At 43.2% G+C, this 20,162-nt stretch overlaps 1 protein-coding gene across 1 annotated transcript in view; it reads left to right on the top strand.

The window, feature by feature from the left end:
• Fsip1 (fibrous sheath interacting protein 1) overlaps positions 1–20,162 on the top strand; it is a 126,025-nt gene that overhangs the window by 65,733 nt on the left and 40,130 nt on the right. Inside the window, exon 10 of the mRNA XM_038331645.2 lies at positions 17,059–17,077. Within this exon, the coding sequence (XP_038187573.2) occupies positions 17,059–17,077 (19 nt within the window). The remainder of the gene's footprint in view (positions 1–17,058; positions 17,078–20,162) is intronic.

The following is a 20,162-nucleotide window of genomic DNA, read 5'->3' on the forward strand; positions in this document are numbered from 1 at the left end:
CTCAAATCTTCTGATTTGTAACCTGCTTTCCCTGATTTATTAGCATCAGTATAAAATGTACGTGCTCCAGTTATTGGAGCATCACGGATGATTCGGGGGAGAATCCAAGAAGTTCTCTTTATAAAGTTAAGCCTCTTGCTTTTCGGATAGTTGTTATTGATTTCTCCCAAAAAATTAGCGCAAGCTCTTTGCCATGGTTCGTTATCTTCCCACAATTTTTTTAGTTCATCAGCAGTGAAAGGAACTATAATTTCTGCTGGGTCTATGCCTGCTAGTTGACGAAGTCTCAATTTGCCTTTTATAATTAATTCAGAGACTTTTTCCACATAAGTTTTTATTTTCTTACTTGGTTTATGTGGTAAAAAGATCCATTCTAAGATAATATCATCTCTCTGCATTAAAATACCTGTAGGAGAAATTTTGGAAGGCAATATGACGAGAATACAACTGAGCTCTGGATTCACCCTGTCCACATGTGTCTCTTGTAATTTCTCTTCAATCATTCTCAGCTCCTTTTCTGCTTCAGCTGTTAATTCTCTGGGACTGTTTAAGTCTTTTTCACCATCCAAGGTTTTATTTAAATGAATTATCATATCAGGTGTTATGCCAACAGCTGGTCGTAAGCTGGAAATGTCTCCTAACAACCTTTGAAAGTCATTGAGAGTCCGTAACCGATCTCTCCTAATTTGTGCTTTTTGTGTCTTAATTTTTTGTAAACCTATTTTATAACCTAGATAATTAACAGAATCTCCTCTCTGAATTTTTTCAGGAGCAATCTGCAATCCCCATTTAGGTAAAAGTATTTTTACTTCTTCAAACAGTCTTTCTAAAGTAGCCATGTTTGAATCAGATAACAGAATATCATCCATGTAATGATAAATTATAGACTTGGGAAATTGCTTGCGTATTATTTGCAATGGTTGATTTACAAAATATTGGCACAGGGTGGGAGAGTTCAACATGCCCTGTGGGAGGACGGTCCACTGGTATCTCCTTGTAGGTTGAGAGTTATTATAAGTAGGCACTGTGAAGGCAAACTTTTCTCTGTCTTTTTCTTGTAAAGGTATAGTGAAGAAACAATCCTTTAAATCAATAACTATGAGAGGCCATTCTTTTGGTAATAAAGATGGCAGAGGAATTCCAGATTGCAGAGAGCCCATAGGTTGAATAACCTTATTGATAGCCCTGAGATCTGTCACCATTCTCCACTTACCAGATTTTTTCTTAACAACAAATACAGGAGAATTCCAAGGGCTGGTAGATTCTTCTATATGTTGAGCATCTAATTGCTCTTGTACCAGCTGTTCTAAAGCCTGCAACTTTTCCTCAGCTAAAGGCCATTGCTTTGTCCATATTGGTTTCTCAGTCAACCATTTTAGAGGCAGTGCTGTTCGTATCTCTGAAGGGCCATCAATTGCTTTGCATTCTTGTACAGCCCGAACAGCCGGTTTCCGCCTTCTGTAATATCTTTTAATATTTCCCTCGGTGATAGAGGCTCTAGAAGCAGCAGGAATGTTAATTTGGGTATTCCATTGCTGCAACAGGTCACGGCCCCATAAATTCACTGCAATATTGGCTACATATGGCCTTAATTTTCCTATTTGTCCTTCTGGCCCTATGCATTCAACCCATCTCGTGCTCTGCCTTACTTGAGATAGGGTTCCAATTCCCAGGAACTGAACATTTACATCCTGAAGAGGCCAATACGGATGCCAAGATTCTGGAGTAATGATACTTACATCCGCACCTGTGTCCAGTAGGCCAGTAATAAAAACGCCATTTACACACACTCTTAACTTTGGTCTTTGTTCATTTATAAAAGTCTGCCAAAATACACGTAACTCATCTTTCAGGCCATTTTTGCTTTTAACAGCAGGCATGGGGCTTTCTAATTTTCTTGACGAGGCATGTTCTCGGCAGCAACTGGAAATGACTGGACCACATTCGCCATGGGGGCCTGCGAGAGGCCCCCCATTGAGTTTCCCAGTGGCAACAGGTTGCCTTGTCTATCTCTTGTTGACCTGCACTCATTTGTCCAGTGTCTGCCTTTTCCACATCTCCTACATATACCTGAAGGCTGAGTCCTCCTACGTCTGTTATTTCTAGAAGAGGCATTATTATTATTATTGTTATTATTATTATTGTTGTTGTTATTATTATTATTATTATTTCTGAAAATCCGTTGTCTGCAATTCCTTTTAATATGTCCCATCTTGCCACAATTAAAACATTTGGTAACTTGATGCCTCCTTTTTGCATTAGAAATTGCTTCTTCGACCCATGCTTCAGTGCCATAGTCAAATGATTCAACATTCATTGTATGTAAGACCCATTCGTCCAAGGGCGCTGATCTCATCTTTAAAGGCCCCAGGATCCTTTTACACTCCACATTGGCATTCTCATAAGCCAAAGATTCAATTATTATACGTCTTGCTTCTGGGTCAGATATCCCTATCTGTACAGCTTTAGTTAGCCTTTGTAAAAAATCACTAAAGGGTTCTCTCTGACCCTGTTTAACTCTGATATATGATTCCAGTCTCTGTCCTGGGTCTTGAACCCTGTCCCAAGCCTTTAAAGCTGCTGTAGTACATATGGATAAGGTGTGTTCATCATAATTCGCTTGTTCCAGAGGATCGGAGAAAAGTCCTTCACCTAGAATTTGATCTAGGGAGATCTCAATTCCCTTTGCTCTTTCCTGCTGTTCTAAAAGTTTAGCCTCTTGTCTGAACATGCATTTCCAATTTAATTGTGACCCACTCTCTAGAACAGCTGATACTAATTGTACCCAATCATGGGGCGTTGCCTTATTGCTTATAGACCAAGTTTTGAGCATCTCTCTAACAAAGGACGAATGTAGCCCAAAGTTCATAATGGCTTGTTTAATTTCTTTGAGATCATTCATACGGACGGGTTCCCATGTATATTCCTTGATGACTTTAGGGTTTTTGGAACCAGTCACCTTTTCTGACGTTACTATTGGAAAGGCAGGTAGAACTTTATGGAAATTATCCCGGAGAGTTTTACTCATTGACGGAGTTAAATTTCGCCTTTGTACCGTTTGCTCCTGTTCTATAATTTCCTCAATCTTTTCTAATCTGCTTACTATTGCCTTCTGTAAGGCCTGGATCTCCTGTCCAGAATTATGCTCCAAGGCCTTCATGGAGGATTCCAAAACATGAAGTTTGTCCAGTAGAGTTAGTATCTCATCCTTGGATAGAATTTTCATGGCATGAATTGTGCCTTCTTGTATTGACAATCTGTCAGCCAATCTGTCATATCCTTTAGACAAAGTCCGATTTTCACATTCAGCAGTTTTAATTCTCTCTGATAATGTTTCAGACAGGGACTGAAGTTTACGATCCAAATCAGCTGTTCTCTCCTCCGCAGCAATGAGTCTCTCCTTAATATCAGACTGTAGTTTTTCTAAATTTTGCTCATTTGACCGAGTCATATCAGACAAAGCCCTATTCCCTTCCTTGAGACCTTCAAACTCTTTCTTGGTGTCAGTCTGAATTGTTTTTGCAAATACCTCGACCGACTTAAAGTTGTCACTCAAAACAGTTGTGCCCTTTCTTAAGCATTCAACCTCTGTCCTAAGAATCCTGGTTTCATTCTGTAAGGACTTTATCATTTTTCTATTTTCAAACCATGTAAGGGAGAAACCAAATACGAGAAAAATTGCAAGCCCTATAAACATCCAAGTTATGGGAATATCATATGTATCCTGTAATATTTCTACCATAGTATAATTAAATAGATTGCAGAAGCTTTCAACGGTGATATGGTCAGACATTTTTTTTTTTTTTTTTAATCAAAAGAAATTTTACCTGAAATGACCGTTCCCTGCCAGTAGGTCGCTAGGGCAATAACCGCTCGGCCAAACCGAGTCTGCAGTACCAGCGGAGCTCGAATGTTGGGACTCCGGCAGTAACCGCTAGTCTCCGGCAGGTCAGGGCCCAGGCCGAACTCAGCCGGGACTGGTGCTGCCTGAGGGGTTAGCGAGCTCGGACTGAGTCACCCGCGCACACACACGTCCTTTGCTCCGTACAAGCAGGGCTGGGACAGGCTAGTCTGGGAAACTGCTCTGAAGCAATCAAGAGCCCAAGGCCGAATCCCTGCCACGCAGTGTGGGAATTGGAGCTGAAGGCTCCCAAATGCCCTAGTTGGACGCCAAATGAAGGTGCGTGGTTGATCGGCAGTTATGATTCACCAGACAAGCTTTAATATATATAATTCAGTTTTAATAAAGGAAAGGAAAGGGAACTTACAAATCCAAGGTTCCAGCGAGGAGGGCAGGAAAACAAAGAGCAGGCAGGCCGCAGGCCCGCAAGATTTTATAAGTCAATATTAGCCTAAGGGGGACACGCCTAAGAGGGACACGCCTAAGAGGGACACGCCTTTAGACCAAGGGGGACACGCCTTTAAACCAAGGGGGACACGCCTTACAAAACAAGGTTTTGGGCTAGGCTTCCCCTTCATGAGGGGCTAAGGATCAGGCCCCTAAACTCTTCCTCTGATCTCCACCTGAGCCCTGAGCAGGAGCTTTCTAAGTACTCTATATCTCTAGAGATATAGACTGCAGTACCGGGATTAAACCCAGAGCCTCTTACATACTAGGCAAGCGCTCTGCCACAAGATACACTCCCAGCCCCTATATGTGTTCTTTTGAAATGAGTACACAATAGAACATAGTTTAGGAAACAAAAACATTTTCATTTTGGCTATTGCATATCACAAACCACATACCTATTAACGCTGACATCATTGATCTGGAGTATTCCACGGGTGTCCCCACAGTGCCTCACTTATACCTGGCTCTGTTCTCATTTACATAGTTGTATGAAACTCCCTTGTGTTCACCTGTGTCTTGACATCTGTCATAGGCAAACAGAGCACAGCCGTGACATTTGGGAGAGTTGAAGGATACAAACTTTTATTGTGTAAAGCAGTCTATTAATGTTTACTTTCCTTTTTCTTTGTGGGATGTGTGTGTTTGTGTGTGTGCATGGATGTGCGAGTGTGAGTGTGTACATTCCTCTCTGTACACGCACAAGTTAGAGGAGGATGTTGGGTGTCTTTATGGCTCTTTGTCTTATTCCCTTGGAAGGGTGTTTCAATTGCCCAGAAGCTTTCCATTTCAACGAGGCTAGTTGGCCTCCTTGTATATACCGTGGAGTATGGGAACACACAGCCACGCCTGGCTTTTTACATGGATACTTAGGGTGCAAACTCAGGTCCTCGTGTGTGCACAGCTTACCTACAAGCTATCTCTCCCCCTAGCTCACCTACTTCTCTTTCTCCAAGGCAGGAAGACAGTTATTTTATGTGCAGTCTTTATAAATGTGTGTCAGTCATGCAGGACTGGAACTTGACCACCTAAAGCAGAGAGCATGCATGTGGTGCTTTCATACCTAACTTACGGATTCTCTAGCATGACTGTCTTAATAGTGTAGAAATGTCAGTCATTACAGGATTTAGGACAGCATGTTGATGGGCTGTGTCTAACGACTACAGCATGTTAAATACCTGACAGTCTGAAACAGTGCTTCATCCTAGGGTACTCTGATGTGCCTTGGAGGTGAAGCCCACATTCCTGGAGTTTCCTCTGAGCATTGAACTCTCCCCCCATGTCCAGAGCACACCCTCCTCGGGAATAGTTACTCTATTCACTGAGCTCCTCAGGCTTCTAATTTAGTAACTAAAGGGGCTCCTTTGCTCCTCTTAAAGGTGATCTTTGGGCAAATGTGTGACCGTCTCCATTCACTCAGAGATGGTCACAGATGGGCGTTGTACTGGCTGTGGCAAAGTAGATTATGTGGGTGTCTTCTGGAATGTGCCCTTTCAGGGTAATGGTCCTTGTGTTTTTCTTGTCCCCTAGTTTTCCAAGGCTGTGTTTATGGCTGAGTGTGTGAACTCGATGTCAAATGAGCAGGCAAAGTGTCCTAATGGATACACAAGCAGAGGTGGTCTAAGGTCTGCTACCAGTCACTGTTAGTTACACCCATTTGTATTTCCTTTGATCATAATGAGTCGCGTAGTTTCAGGATCGAGTAAAATAAGTGAAGCATGTCATATCACAGAAACTACAGAGGTTTATGCTGTTCAGTGGTTAGGTGGTGGGGGCTTTAGTTTGATAACAATCAAATTTGGATACATGGTTTAATGTGATCTTGTATTTTTTATTTGAGTTTATATTTGGTTAAAGAGTACCTTTGTGTTGTTAATCTCCTGAGACTTGGTTTATAGGGTTTATAGTCTGTCTTATGTTGAAACCATCTATTTCTATCTATCTGTCTGTCTGTCTGTCTGTCTGTCTGTCTATCTATCATCTATCCATCCACCTACTTACCTATCATCTATCACTCCATAAATCTATTTACATCTCTCTCTCTTCCTCTCTCCTTCTCTCTCTTTCTCTCTTTTTATCTATCATCTATCTCTATCATCTATCCATCCATCTACCTACCTCCCTATCATCTATCTATCTATCATCTATTTTTTTTGCAATCCTGAGTATTGAACCTAGAGTTTCATGCATGCCAGGCCAGCACTTTTACCACTGAGCTACAGTGCCAGTCAATGCCTGTGTTTTTGCATGCAGCAGTTGTATGTCATTGTTAAGGGATGTATAATAACCTTGGTGGGCTGAATATGCATTAATTTATTGAATATTGTTGCTATGATCTATGTGAATGTGTCATCTGCACTACATGTGCAAAACTGTCCCTAGTTTCTACTTTGAGTGGATTTAGTGGGTAACAATCCATATTAGAAGTTCTGGTGACACAGCCTACCAAAGGAGTTGGACCAATTTGTATTCTTGTTGACAATGCTTAGGAAACCTTGCTCACCTGTGTTCTGGTATTACCAGATTTAAAATTTTTGCCAGCCATTTGTGGGTATTTATTTATTTATTTATTTATTATGTATACAATATTCTGTCTGTGTGTATGCGTGCAGGCCAGAAGAGGCACCAGACCTCATTACAGATGGTTGTGAGCCACCATGTGGTTGCTGGGAACTGAACTCAGGACCTTTGGAAGAGCAGGCAATGCTCTTAACCTCTGAGCCATCTGTCCAGCCCCCATTTGTGGGTTTATAATGAATTTAATTTGCATTTTCTTGATCACTGAGGAAGTTAGATGATTGCTTATATTCTTTTTACTATAAACCTTCTCTTTAAGAATGACTGCTTAACAAACAAACAAACAAACAGAAGAAAAAGAGCCTGTATGAAAAACAAGAGCTATTTTCAATGAAAAGAAAAGAAAGCACCTACTCAGTCTTCTTTGGTTACATTTCCTTCTTATTATAGGAACTCTTTATATGTGTTTTAATTTTTAGTTATGAGTATGTTCATATGTGAGAGGATGTCTGTGGGGGCAGAAGAGGGCATTGGTCCCTGGAGTAGGAGTTTCAGTCAATCGCGAGCTGCCCAACATGGGTGCTGGTTACTGAACTCAGGCCCTCTGCGTGAGCAGGAGGTGCCCATCTTTTCACACATTTGCTACCAATCTTTAGGTGTTGCTATGGACGAGAGGAATCCTCCCTGCTTTGTAACTCGTGGCTTCACTTTTGTTAAGATGACTTTAGATTCACAGATGTTCTTCTAAAAGTCAGGCTCCTCAGTACTTTATTCTCATTTAAAAATTGCAAATAAGCCGGGCGGTGGTGGCGCACGCCTTTAATCCCAGCACTCGGGAGGCAGAGACAGGCGGATCTCTGTGAGTTCGAGACCAGCCTGGTCTTCAAGAGCTAGCTCCAGGACAGGCTCTAAAGCCGCAGAGAAACCCTGTCTCGAAAAAACAAAAAAACAAACAAACAAAAAAAAATTGCAAATAAATAAAAAACATTGCGTGGGTAAAGGACCCGAGCTGTGAATGAGGACCTAAAGCTCATCTTTCTACTTCTCATTCTGCACGAGTTTGTTTTTGTTGGTGGATAAATGCATCAAATATCCTTGATACTGAAAATGTAAAATTGAACATGCAACTCCACAGCTTCCGTTCCTGAATCTAACATGGTATTCTTTTTTCTTTCAAGTTTTTAATGGGGATGTGTTTGGGACGTAGCTCAGTTGGTAGAGTGCTTGCCTAGCATGCATGAAGTCCTGGGTGTGATCCCCAGTGTTACATAAGTTGGATATGGTAGCAAAGGCCGATAATTCTAGCATTCAGGATCAGGAGGCAGAGGCAGGAGGATCAAAAGTTCCAGGTCATCCCTGGCTTCATAGGGAGCTCTTAGCCAGGCTGTGCCAGACACTATATCCCAGGTTTCTTTTCCTAATGGGTTAAATAAAAAATATTAATAATTAAAATTTAAATGATATAATTAAAAATAAACATATATTAAAGTATGGCTTGAACACACATCAGTGATAAATGTGTGATTCAGGGTAGCAGGCTGTGTAGCTGGGATGGAGAGAAACATTTGTTGCTTATGAATTGTCCATGTTCTAGGTCTTGTGTCAAGTGCCAGGCAGGCCATAGGGGCATGTTATAGTATTTGGAATATACAGGCATGCATAAAATGTAAATTACTAAATACAGAATTTGGCATTCATGGACAGATAAGCAGATGTTCCATAAGCTAAAAAGAATAATTAACAAATTCTCTGATTACATAAAGAAATTTCACATGTACTCTCATAATATTGAGTTGCTTTTGTTCTTAAGTTACTAAAAAGAGCCTTTAAAACATCCCAATTTATTATTCTTCATCATTACTTGCTAAGTTCCCTTTTAATATAGAGACATTGGGGCAGGTTTTGGTCCTGAGGTTTGCCTACCTATACACTGAGAATGCGCATACCGCCGCAGTGGAGGAGGCCACAGTCATCCCGTGCTGTCGGCTGCTCAGCTCTGAAGTGGCCAGCTGACTGATGGCCCACATTAAAGCCGACAGTACAGAATGCACTGTCAGAGGGTCTCGCACCTTCTTTTGGTTACTTAGATCACACAGTTCCATACTCAACCTGCTGGAGATTCCCCTCCCACCTCACTCCACCGTCTCCTTCCTTGATGAACACAGGAGTGTGAGCTTTGTAACCTGGGGAGGGCACCGAGAAGAATCACACTTGGTCCTGAGTACCATGACATCTCAGTCCGTCACTTTTCTCCTCTGTCTGATTCTTTCTTGGAGAAAAGGGAAGAGAGGCAGGCAGACAGACATCCCTTATAGCCAAGCTCTTTTGAAGCACAGCTGAGGGACGGGGTGTGTACCGTGCTGGTGAGAAGGGCGGTGGGGCCAGTCTCTCTGTGACAGCCCTGAATTCTCACCAGCTCCCTGAAGCAGACCTTCATCTGGAGAGAAGGAAGCCGAGGCTTGGAGAGGTCTAGTCCCTAGTTCAGTGCCATCCTGGTAGTGATTGGTAAAGCCAGGAGACACGGACTGATGTGCAGTCTCAAACTCATACAGGTACTCATCACCTGTTCAGACTCTGTTCCTGCAGGAGAATGTGAGGTGCCTGCAGTGGGGGCCCCAACAAGAAGGTGATTTAGTCCAATTCCCAGAGCCCTTTGGGACGCTAATTTACCCACAGTGACAAGGAACTTGGGGAGCAATTTGGTCACTTTCCATTGAAAGTTAAACTTGAAGTGGCTTCTTTTCATCATTCGCTGTGGATAAAGACCGTTTAGATGTGTGACATTCATGGCTGTGGCCGCATTTCGGATTTTTATGTCAGAGAACCAAGGTTTATGAAACCCTTCGGAAAATATCCGCAGCTGAAATAAAGCTGGCGCTGAATAAAAACGTGCATTAGTGCAGGAATCCACGGCTCTCCCGGTAAGCACAAGAGGCGTCTGTTGAACCTTGGGAAAAACAAACTCTCGCTCTCTTGGCTTTGGGGGGTGGCACTAAAATTTGGCGGTTGTGCCCAGGAGTGGGGTAGCAGTGTAGAATGAAAACAACCTACGGGAGCCTTTAGGACTTTCAAACTCAACCAAATTCAACAGGAACATAGTCTTTATAGACCCAGTCCCTGAGTCCTTCATCCCACACAGACAGCTGGGTCATGAAACAAACCGTTTTTGAAAGACGAATTCAATTTAAAAGGATAATTTGCTCTTCTATTTTTACCTAGGATTTAATCCCTCATGCTTAACCAAAGGGTAAAAGTATAAAATTTTTCTGTGTAAAATTTCTTCTCAGGCCCATCAAAACATAACACAGAAATTATTTAAATTTTTAGTTTTAAATTTTAAGTAATTTATAAAAAATAATTTAAAATAAATTCTTAAATTTTATTTTTTTGTTGTTGTTTTGCTTCCTTTATTCAATTAAAAGAAAATGCTCAAAAAGTCATTACTATTCATGGTTCAGCCTGATGAACAAGTATTTCATCACAAATGAAGTAAGTCTTAGAAATGATTAAACATTAACAAAGAACAAACATCAACCTACTTTTTTCAGCACCTTTCCTCTGTGGGAGGTAACTTTTTTTAAAAACTGTTTTTCAAGCCTCCCTCTGGCTTGAGTAGAGCACATTCAGTTTAGTTTTAAACTCAGTAAAGAATATGATCGAGTTCCAAAATACAAAATAACATCGTATTTTTCAGACCCGGTTTATAAACATGCACAGTTAGGAGTTGTTCCCCACAGTCTCTGGGCTGTCCCCAAACATTCGGTATTGCTGTGAGCTGAAGCTTTCGGTAACATGGTCACTTTTGAGTCACAAGAAGTTTCTCCTGGCAGCCGGATTAGGCTTTCCAATTAAGTGACTTTAGCAACACAGCCGTTGACCACACGCCGCCGGCAGCTGGGTCTGTCCAGGAAAGAACTTGGGCTCCCTATTCCAGGCTAATGTAACTTCAGTATTTCTGTTGTTGCTTTTTGTCTTGTTTTCTTTTGAGTCCCGTCTTGCTGTGTGGTTCAGGTTGGCCTCAGATTTGCCGTCATCCTCCATCCACTAATGCCGGGAACACAGGTGTACACCACCATACCTGTCCTTCCCAGATTTCTTCGACAGCGTTAGCAAGTTAATAACCATCTGTGACTGCGATGTGATGCTTTTCATTTATTCCTAGTAGGTGGGAAAATAGGTTTTGTTTCCATTATGGCAGAGTTTCTTTTCTGAGCTCTTAATTCTCTTCATTCAGCAATCAATACTGGGACAGATCTACTCGCTCAAGAAGATTGAACACAAAGCATCCAGTCAATAATGTTTGAATGGGCAATTGCTGGCTGAACGAAGGCAGCTTTTGGCTACTGCGTTCTCAGGGATGGCAGCGTGCAGCCGAGATAGCTCACCCACGGCCTCTAGATCAGTTCTTGATAGTGCCCTTGTTCCCTCCCGAAACCTCATGAAGCTTCTGCACTCATATTATTTAGTGGTTTGAGTCAACAATTATCTTCATATCGTGGTTCCTCAAGTTGTGTTTTAAAAATTAGCCTTAGCTGCATGCATTGGCATTCCAATGTTTAAACATTGTCTCTATATTTAGGTAAAAGTGAAACTGTGTCATTGGTCATAAGAACATATAGAAAAGTATTGTAATTTGGAAGGATGGAGCCTTCCATAGGTGAGGGCTTGCTCCCAGGACATCTTTCCTGTTGTTCCCTGGTGGTGCCATAGGGTGCGCTCTATGATGCTAATGTCTTTAGCAGTCACAGCTGCTTGCTAAGCAGCAGCCTGCCCTTCAACTTTAGTCTCATTCCTTTTCCCATCAAACTGAACATTGCCTGGGCCTCTCTGTCCCACTTATTGCTAACTTTCATTGTAGACCCAGTGCAGAGGTCGTTACCATGAGACAGCCTGGATGCTGTGGGCAGTTGCCATGGCACGGTCCGAATGACACTCTGTCTTGAAATTTCCTCCACTAAACGGATGAGTCCATTACTTCTGAATTCGGCCTCACTCAAGTTCTCAAGGAATGGGTAGAATGCGCGAAAATGGCACACCAATGGCCTCTAGCCCAGTTCCTGGTAGTGTCCTTGTTCCCGCCTGAAACCTCATTAATAGGTTTTCTGTACCCTGATCATAGGTTTCTCCGCCGATGTAGTAAGTCAGATCCAGCTGAATTGAAAAGTAAAAGTTCAGGTTTATTCTGAGTAAAGCAACTCCGGGTGAGTCCTCCAGCCCCGCCCCCCCCCCCCCCCCAAGATGGATGCGGGGAAGAGGCAGTAGAAAAGGAACTAACTAAAGGAAGGTGCTTATGTACCCTGTAGTCAAGGGGTGATGACGTTTTCTCCATAAGCTGGGTTTATGCCATTGAGAACTTCAGGGGAGAAGCCGCCTGCCATGGTCAAGAATGAGGAACTGGGCTTTTGCTGAGAGGGTTTGGAGAGAGAGACATGGGGCTTTGGAGGAGCAAGCTGGAGTTTTCAGCCAAACACTCACGAGCCCCCCTCCCCACCCTCGTGGCCCCTTAAGCTCTTGCTCTCAGGGTACACTGACTTTTCTAGCCCAGGGTTCCCAGCCCTTCAGATCCCTCCTGTAAAAACAGGGCCTCAGAACTCCAGCAATGGTGCTGCTTTCCGGTACTAGTTTTCTATGTTAGTGTCTTGTCTTGTGGCTGGGACAAAATGCCTAGCATGATCAACCTAAGAAACGGGGCTTTTTTTTTTTTTTTTTTTGGCTTACCATTCTAGGAGACACTTTCCATCATGACTGGGGAGTCCTGATGGCAGGAGACTGAAAAGACAGCTGCTCACATGGCATCCATGCCCAGGAAGCAGAGATGGATGCTCAGCCAGCTCTGTAGTTGGCATTTTCATTGGGCCGCCAACCAGCTTCCCAAGTAAAGACACGGAGACTTATTATTAGTTATGAATGCTGGGCCTTAGCCCCACTAGACTTTTAACTTAACCCATTTCTATTTATCTACATTTTGCCTCAGGACTTTTAACCATTCTTTCGTTCTGTATGTTTTGCTTTCTTGCTTCTTCCATGTTCCGTCTGTCTGTTCCCTGGTATCTCCTTGTTTTCCTCTGTCTCTCCTGGGTCTAGATTCCTCCTCTTTGCCTGGAAGTCCTGCCAATACTTCCTGCCTAGCTATTGGCTATTTGGCTTTTTATTAGACTAATCAGGTACCTTAGGCAGACAAGGTAAACAAATCCAACACATCTTTACATGGTTAAACTAATATTCCACAACATCTCTCTCTCTCTCTCTCTCTCTCTCTCTCTCTCTCTCTCTCTCTCTCTCTCTCTCTCTCTCTCTCTCTCTCTCTCTCTTGTTTTTCAAGACAGGGTTTCTCTGTGTAACAGCTCTAGCTGCCCTGGAACTGGCTCTGTAGTCCAGGCTGGCCTCAAACTCACAGAGATCTGCCTGCCTTTGCCTCCTGAGGGCTGGGATTAAAGTTGTGCACCACCACTGCCTGAAAAAAATGATTTTATTATTTTATGTATATGTTTGCTCTCTCTTTTTGGACATCTAATCCCATTATAGATGGATATGAGACACCATGTGTGTGCTGGGAACTGAACTTAGGACCTTAGGAAGAACAGCTAATGCTCTTAACCACTGAGCCATCTCTCCAGTAGCTGTCTCTTTTTAAAAATGTTTTAAAGATTTAAGATCTCAAGATCCCAGCCCATGGAACAGTGCCTCAAACATTCAGGGGTATTTCCATCTCAATTAACTCTCCATGATTTTTTACTAGTAAATTTATGTATCCTGTAATGTCATATTAAAAAAAAATCACAGCAATTTTGATTTACTTAACATACCGTTTTCCTTGAGATATTTTATTATAAGAAATAATAGCATTTAAATACTCTTAATTAAACCATTTTTAAGGGAGTTTGGGGGCATAGTACTGAGATGAGGGAGGACCAAACCCTTTGTCCCGCTTTCCATTAAGTCTCCTGTATGTTTGTTGTTGGTTTGTTTTTTGTTTGAACCCATAAACTCTCTTTAGATCTGAGGGTCTTGTCAGAGCAGGAAGAGCCAGGAGAGGCTGCAGGAGGAAAGCAAACATTGGAACTGGAGGCAGAACAGAAAGTAGGAGACTGTAGGCCCGGAGGGGAGGGAGTGTGGTTGCGGCTTCTCAGCAGCTGAAGCCAACACTCCAGCACATTAACCTTGCTGTGAAGGCCCACGGAGACAGTGCTCTTTCCGGACAGACATGTTGTCTCACGTGAAAGTTAAAATAGTGATGAATCGTATTTAAAGCCCAAGTACACATTGTTAGTTACTGCTGTGGTGGCCAGCCCTGGAGGCTGTCACACACCTGTCACCTGGTGTCTTTCCACACACACCTTTCAAAAGTGCCTGCCCACCACAGGCCTTTCTCTTGCTTTTGTTGCTGCTCTCTCGCTCATTCACTCTCCCCACTCCCTTACCCTCCTGTACTGACTCTGTTGCCTGTGCCATGTTCTCTTAGTGGCATATCTTGGCAGGGCACACGCTGCAGGTACCCACATCGCGGCTTTTTATCCTTTGCTATACCCTCTCCTCTTTCTGTAATCAACAGATTACAACAACTGTAAGCAACACTATTCATTTTGTTTCTATGGAAGACATCTTAAGGTCTCAGGCAGCTCTTGTGATGTAAGGTTTTCCCTGTTCTACTGTAATCCTATTCCGTGAATCTCAGGAACTACTCCACGATCCCGTTTTCATCCCTTAGTAACCTCTTGAAGATAGTAATTTCAAAACCAACCAGCAAAATCACATATGGGAAAGACCAGTAGGTAGGATTCTCCTTGGAGAAGCCCGTATGCTCTTGGGTATGTTATTAACCCTGTGCTTAAAATCCATGGTTTTAAAAAAAAAATCTCTCTTAATAAATTCTAACTTTGCTTCCTACTGGCATGCCCTGAAATTCCTTTCAGTGGTGAAGGCAAGGATCCAGCTTTACCTGAACGGAATTCTCTGAAAAGAACTCCCTAGGCTGCAGCAGGCAGTGGGGGTGGGCGGAGGTGGGGGTGGGGGTGGGTGGAGGTAGACTGTGTCTCTGACAGACTCCCTGGATCAGATGCAAATCTCCACATAATGAGCTCATTTCGCGGCTGTTTTGTGCTGGTCTGAGTTCTTACTTTAGAACGGACACCTTCCATTTTCATAGGGAACGCGTGGAATGTCTGGAATTCTGCTTAGAGAAAGGAATCCACCTCTTGCTGTGTGGCAGAAAGTTTTTGCCTTTTTATTCTTCTGCCCAGCTCACCAGCTTCATGGGCTTTCCGCTACAGGCTACAGGCGTTCTCTGAACTGGATGTGCCATATTCTCAACTGCAGAATTGCTGTAGGCAAACAGGACGGTTAGATACCCAGCATCTAAAACACCACGGTTGGAAAGGTTTCAACATCTGTGGGTCATTCACTTTGAATGTGTGATTTAATTAGATGTTGTGTGTCTTTGTGTTTCATTTTGCAAGCATTTATTTTATGAGTATTTCCCGTGAATATCTGTATTTACTCTGAACAAACTAAATCAATTAGTAGTTTAGTATTGTCATTCATTTTATAGATATGGGGGGGGGACATGGTCCCACAAGGGGCTGTGGCGGTCACCTGAGGCCTTGGGGAGGGGGCTGCAGCAGGTCACCCAAGGTCTCATGGGTTAGCGGTGGGTGGGAAACTACAGGCAGATTCGCCATGCAGAGAGAGTTTGGGTATAGAGTTTATTTAGTGGGTTATAGAGGGTAAAGGGAAAAGGGGAGGGGAGAAGGGGGAAGAAGAGAGAGAGAGAGAGGCAGAGAGAAGGGGGGGAGAAAAGAGTGAGGGGGAGAGAGAGAGAGAGAGAGAGAGAGAGAGAGAGAGAGAGAGAGAGAGAGAGAGAGAGAGGGAGGCAGCAGCCACCTTGTCAGAAGAGGGACTAAAAGAGAGATGGCAGGCTGGAGAAGGCGGAGATCCACTTGCCTCAGCAGAAGGGGGGGTTGGGGGGTTGGAGTGGGCGGGGCTTGTCTCTTAAAGGGGCAGGATCCCCAGGTGATAGGCCAGCAGATCATAACAAGTATACTTACTGGTTCCCTCTTGGGAGCTTCTGTAATAAATGCCACAGCCAGTGGACTGAACAATAGTTAACAATTCTCTGCAAATAAATGGAAAATAATCACAACAATCCCTTTCTTTGGAAATTTGTCTTTTTTATTATACTAAAACAAATTCTTGTAAGTTGCAACTTCTTTGTTATGTTTGTCTTTCCAGCTCTTGACTGTGCCCTGCTACATATATGACCTGTACTAGAAACCGGAGTTGAAAATGTTGTCATTTTTATTAGATTGGCCATTTTTACTTTTGAGAGGCCTCGGATGCACAGAGCCGCAGATCAGTTAGTATGTTCTCTTGCTCCGTTGTTCTATCCTGTCTATCATTAACCAGCTCCAGGTGGCTAATATTTTATTGAATTCTTACATTTGCTAGAGTTAGTAAGTATGTGAGGTTCTCCTAAGGCCTTTGTTTTCTATGTTATGAATGCCATCTCTCTGTGTGAAATGCAAGAATTTATGAAAGAAAAGAAAATTCGCTGTTTTTCTTTTATACTCGTTATCTTGTGAGACACCACAGAGAAAAGAACAGGTATTTGGATGAAAAAAAAAAGTAAGGACAGGAAAGGACTCTCCTAGGTGTGGCGGAGGGGAAAGCTAACTGTAGGTCCATGGGAGAACACAGCCAGAGACAGGGGTATCTGGTCAACTCCAGGCTGACTTGGGCCATGTGGGGAAAAGTGGAGGAGAAGGGAGAGGAGAAAGAGGGGTCCCAGGCAGCTCAGTAGCGTGGAGGCCAAGGTTACAAAAGGGTGGGTAATCAAAATGTCTGGATTATACAGGGCAGAGCCTCTGGGGGAAGGGCAGCCTAGTCCTTGGGCTGGGGAGTTCAGGGTAGAAGAGGTGTGTATGCCAGCCATACCCTGTAACAAGTAAGCACTGAAGGATGCCAGGGGAACCTGAAGGCCAGGTCTGCTTTGATATGGGAAATAAACAGGCTCCTCAGCCATTTGTGGGTTTGAAACATAACACTTTTGTACTTCCCATATGACTTTTGCTTGGTTCTGGATGGTACAATCTGTCTAGAAGAGATACCCGGTCATTTGGTTTTGTTTTGTTTTTTGAGACAGGGTTTCTCTGTGTAGCTTTGGAGTCTGTCCTGACCATTTTTATTATTATTAATAGATCCTCTGTTCTACATCTTATTTAGTATGATAATTAATTAAAGGTTCAATCTTGCCTGGCATGGTAGTCCCTGCTACAGGTTGTACTGAGAGGACATCTGTAGCTCAGAGGTTTGGAGGTTTTGGTTTTGAGGTTTCCAGAGCCCATGCTAGGCAGAGTCTCCCGTTTTCTCTACTTACTGATCAGGATGTAGCGCTCAGTTATTGCGTCAGCACCTCTCTGTACGCTGTCCTTCCTGCCATGATGACAGTGAACTATACCTCTGAAACTATCAGCCAGCCCCAGCTAAATGCTTTCTTTTCTAAGAATTGCCTTGGTCATGGTGTCTTTTCTCAGCAATAGAACAGGAACTGAGACACCAAACAAGACTCCATCCTAGCACCCCAACTCCAAGGAGAAAAGGCCTCACACACTGCCTTTATTACTTGACAAATGAAATTATCAACTGTCTCCATCATAAGGAGACTCTTCAGACCTAGGCGTGTGGACTGGGGAATGAAGCTACATTTTGGTATTGGTGACCTTGGGTAAGTAGCTCTAAGGGGTTGGTTCCAGATTCTTCACTGTAGACCTGGACTGTCTTTTCACCAAACTAAACGGGATTCCATCTTCCTACTTCATGTCTAGGGGACCATTACAGGTAAAAAAAAAAAAAAAGTTTTTTTTGTTGTTGTTGTTCTTAATAGGTATTCTGTCATCTTCCATAGTTCCTGTGGGAAAAAAAGTAGAGGCTGAATTGGAAGTGATTGTACAAAGTAGTTTAGCCTCTGCCTCAATTCAGGTGAAGAATCTCTTACTGTCTTCATTCCGGCATTGACTTAGTATTTAGTAAGCAGTCTTTTCATTCATTGTTTTATAACGTGGAATGGGAGATTTGGGGGGATTATCCATAAAAATATTCCTCCCCCTGGCCAGTGAGATGGCCCAGTGAGAAAAGTGTCTGCTACTAAGTCTGCAGACCTGAGTTCCGTACCTGGGACCCACGGTGGAAGATAAGGAAGAACTGCCTATTGGGCTGTAAACGTGCGTAAACGTTTGCGCTGTGACATTTGCATGCACGCCTGCTTGGACAATGAGGCTCTGAGAGGGAGAGTGGAGCAATGATGAAGGCAGTGGCCGAGAGAAGACTTTCAGCAAGTGCTCCAGGAATCTTGTCCATCTATTCTATACACGCGCTCTTCCATGTGTTAGAGAGAGGGATGAATGAGATAGCCCTGCACCCACGGAGCTGATGCTCCAGAGGAGAGGCAGCAGCTTCTTTCAAATGGGCCTTGTTGCAGCCCAAGAGGAGGAGGTCTTTCCCCCACACCCTGCAGGTTCATACCTTGGGGAAGTCAGAGGCCACTGGCTGAAGCTGGGTCGTGTCTTTGTTGCGGTGGAGGAACAGAAGAGCATCCCTGAAGTAAGCGTCTGAGAAGGAATGTCCCCTTAGAAATACTGAGAAATTCGAGGCAGTATGGAGTACTATTCATGAATCTCAAATAAACTCATTAGGTGATTTTTCTCCACTGGCGTTCAGCCGACTTGCAGCAAATTTCTTGGTTTAGTGAAATTTAATAAGGCCGAACATTTTGATTGGTTACAACAAATAACTTTGGCGAATAAATGGATTACTTACCCATTTTTAGGGACCTGTTTGAACTTTAATGTTGGTTTAAAAAATTCTTGAAAGTGTGCCCATTTATCAGGCAAAATTAAATTTAATTTCTTCCAATTTATTTAAAGCACAGACTTTTGCACATGGCAATAAAATGCACCTCACCCTAGTTTTAAATTGACATACAGACCCATTAGCCAGCTTTTAACAGTGGACTAAATCGTACCAGCTGAAGGGGTTGTTGTTGAACTTTCAGGATTTTGAAGATGCTATAATTTTGGTAGCGTGGAAAAGTCTGGTTTTGGCCAGTACTGTTTAATGTGAAGACCTCCCTCATCTGGCTGTTGCTGGGGGAGCTGTGTTGTGGTCCATGGGAACCATGCAGTGAGATTGCAGCTGATGAGGCAGAAGACTGACCCACCGGAACAAATGCGTTCTGAAGGAGATGAATACAGCTCTCAAGGCGCTGGGCCCGCCACCCATCGACTGATTCTCACAGTGGATCTCTTGTGAAGCCATAGCACCCCCACTCCCCGTGAGATTCAGCAGAGTATGGATTACTGGGCACAGCTTTTCCCCATGTACTGGTTGGTATATTTGGTCATTTCTCCCACTCTTTGGAACCACCAGTGGGAAATTTCATCACACAGTTAATAATCTTGGTTCCCATGGTCTAATCTCCGCTTCGTTCCCTGAGATACATTAGAAATCACCTCCCTGCCACTATCTTCCATTTGGCAGGACGTGCAGTCAGGAAAGGAGTCTTTCATACAGATCACATTGGGACCTTCAAAGATAAAGGGACGTCCAAGCTCGGAGAACTGCCTTTGTTCTGCATGTGTATATAAACTGGAGACTTTACAGAACAGGAGGAGACCAGCAGGAGAAGAATAACGAAACTCATGCAGAAAAGTAGAGGAGAATTCATTTCGCCCTCAGATCTAAGTCCTGTGCTTGCTGTGAGTCTTCTTCTGAACCCCGAGGGGACACTGAGCCTGGCACTCAGAGGTCCCTGAGAGAGCTGTTCTGTTCTTCCCTTCTCTGTATTTCTTTTAACATTCCTCTAATGCTTCAAGCAGCTTTTAGTCGCCATTAGAAATGGGTCTACAGTTGGTGACAGACTAATAGACAACACCACTGAACAAGGCTCCATTACTTTCCACTGTGTAGTATTTGTCTCCAAGAGCTTCCTTCCTTACAGGGAGGGAGAGGTCAGACCATCAAATCACCGAGTAAGGCCTTAAAGTCGTTAAAAAGCCCAGATTGTAGGAAGATTTTCCGTCCCACCAGCCAGTTTTCTAAATACCACACAGACTTATTATTAATTATAAATGCTTGACCTATAGCTTAGGCTTGCTTTAACTAGCTCTTATAACTTAAATTAACCCATTTCTATTCATCTATGTCCTGCCCTGAGGCTTGTTTACCTTCTGTACGCACTTCTCATCCTGCTTGCTCTGTGTCTCATGACGTCTCCTCTCGCTCTGCCCCTTTCCCGTTCTCCCCC

Source organism: Arvicola amphibius, chromosome 5 (assembly GCF_903992535.2).
Source record: "Arvicola amphibius chromosome 5, mArvAmp1.2, whole genome shotgun sequence".
NCBI classification, from domain to species: Eukaryota; Metazoa; Chordata; class Mammalia; order Rodentia; family Cricetidae; genus Arvicola; species Arvicola amphibius.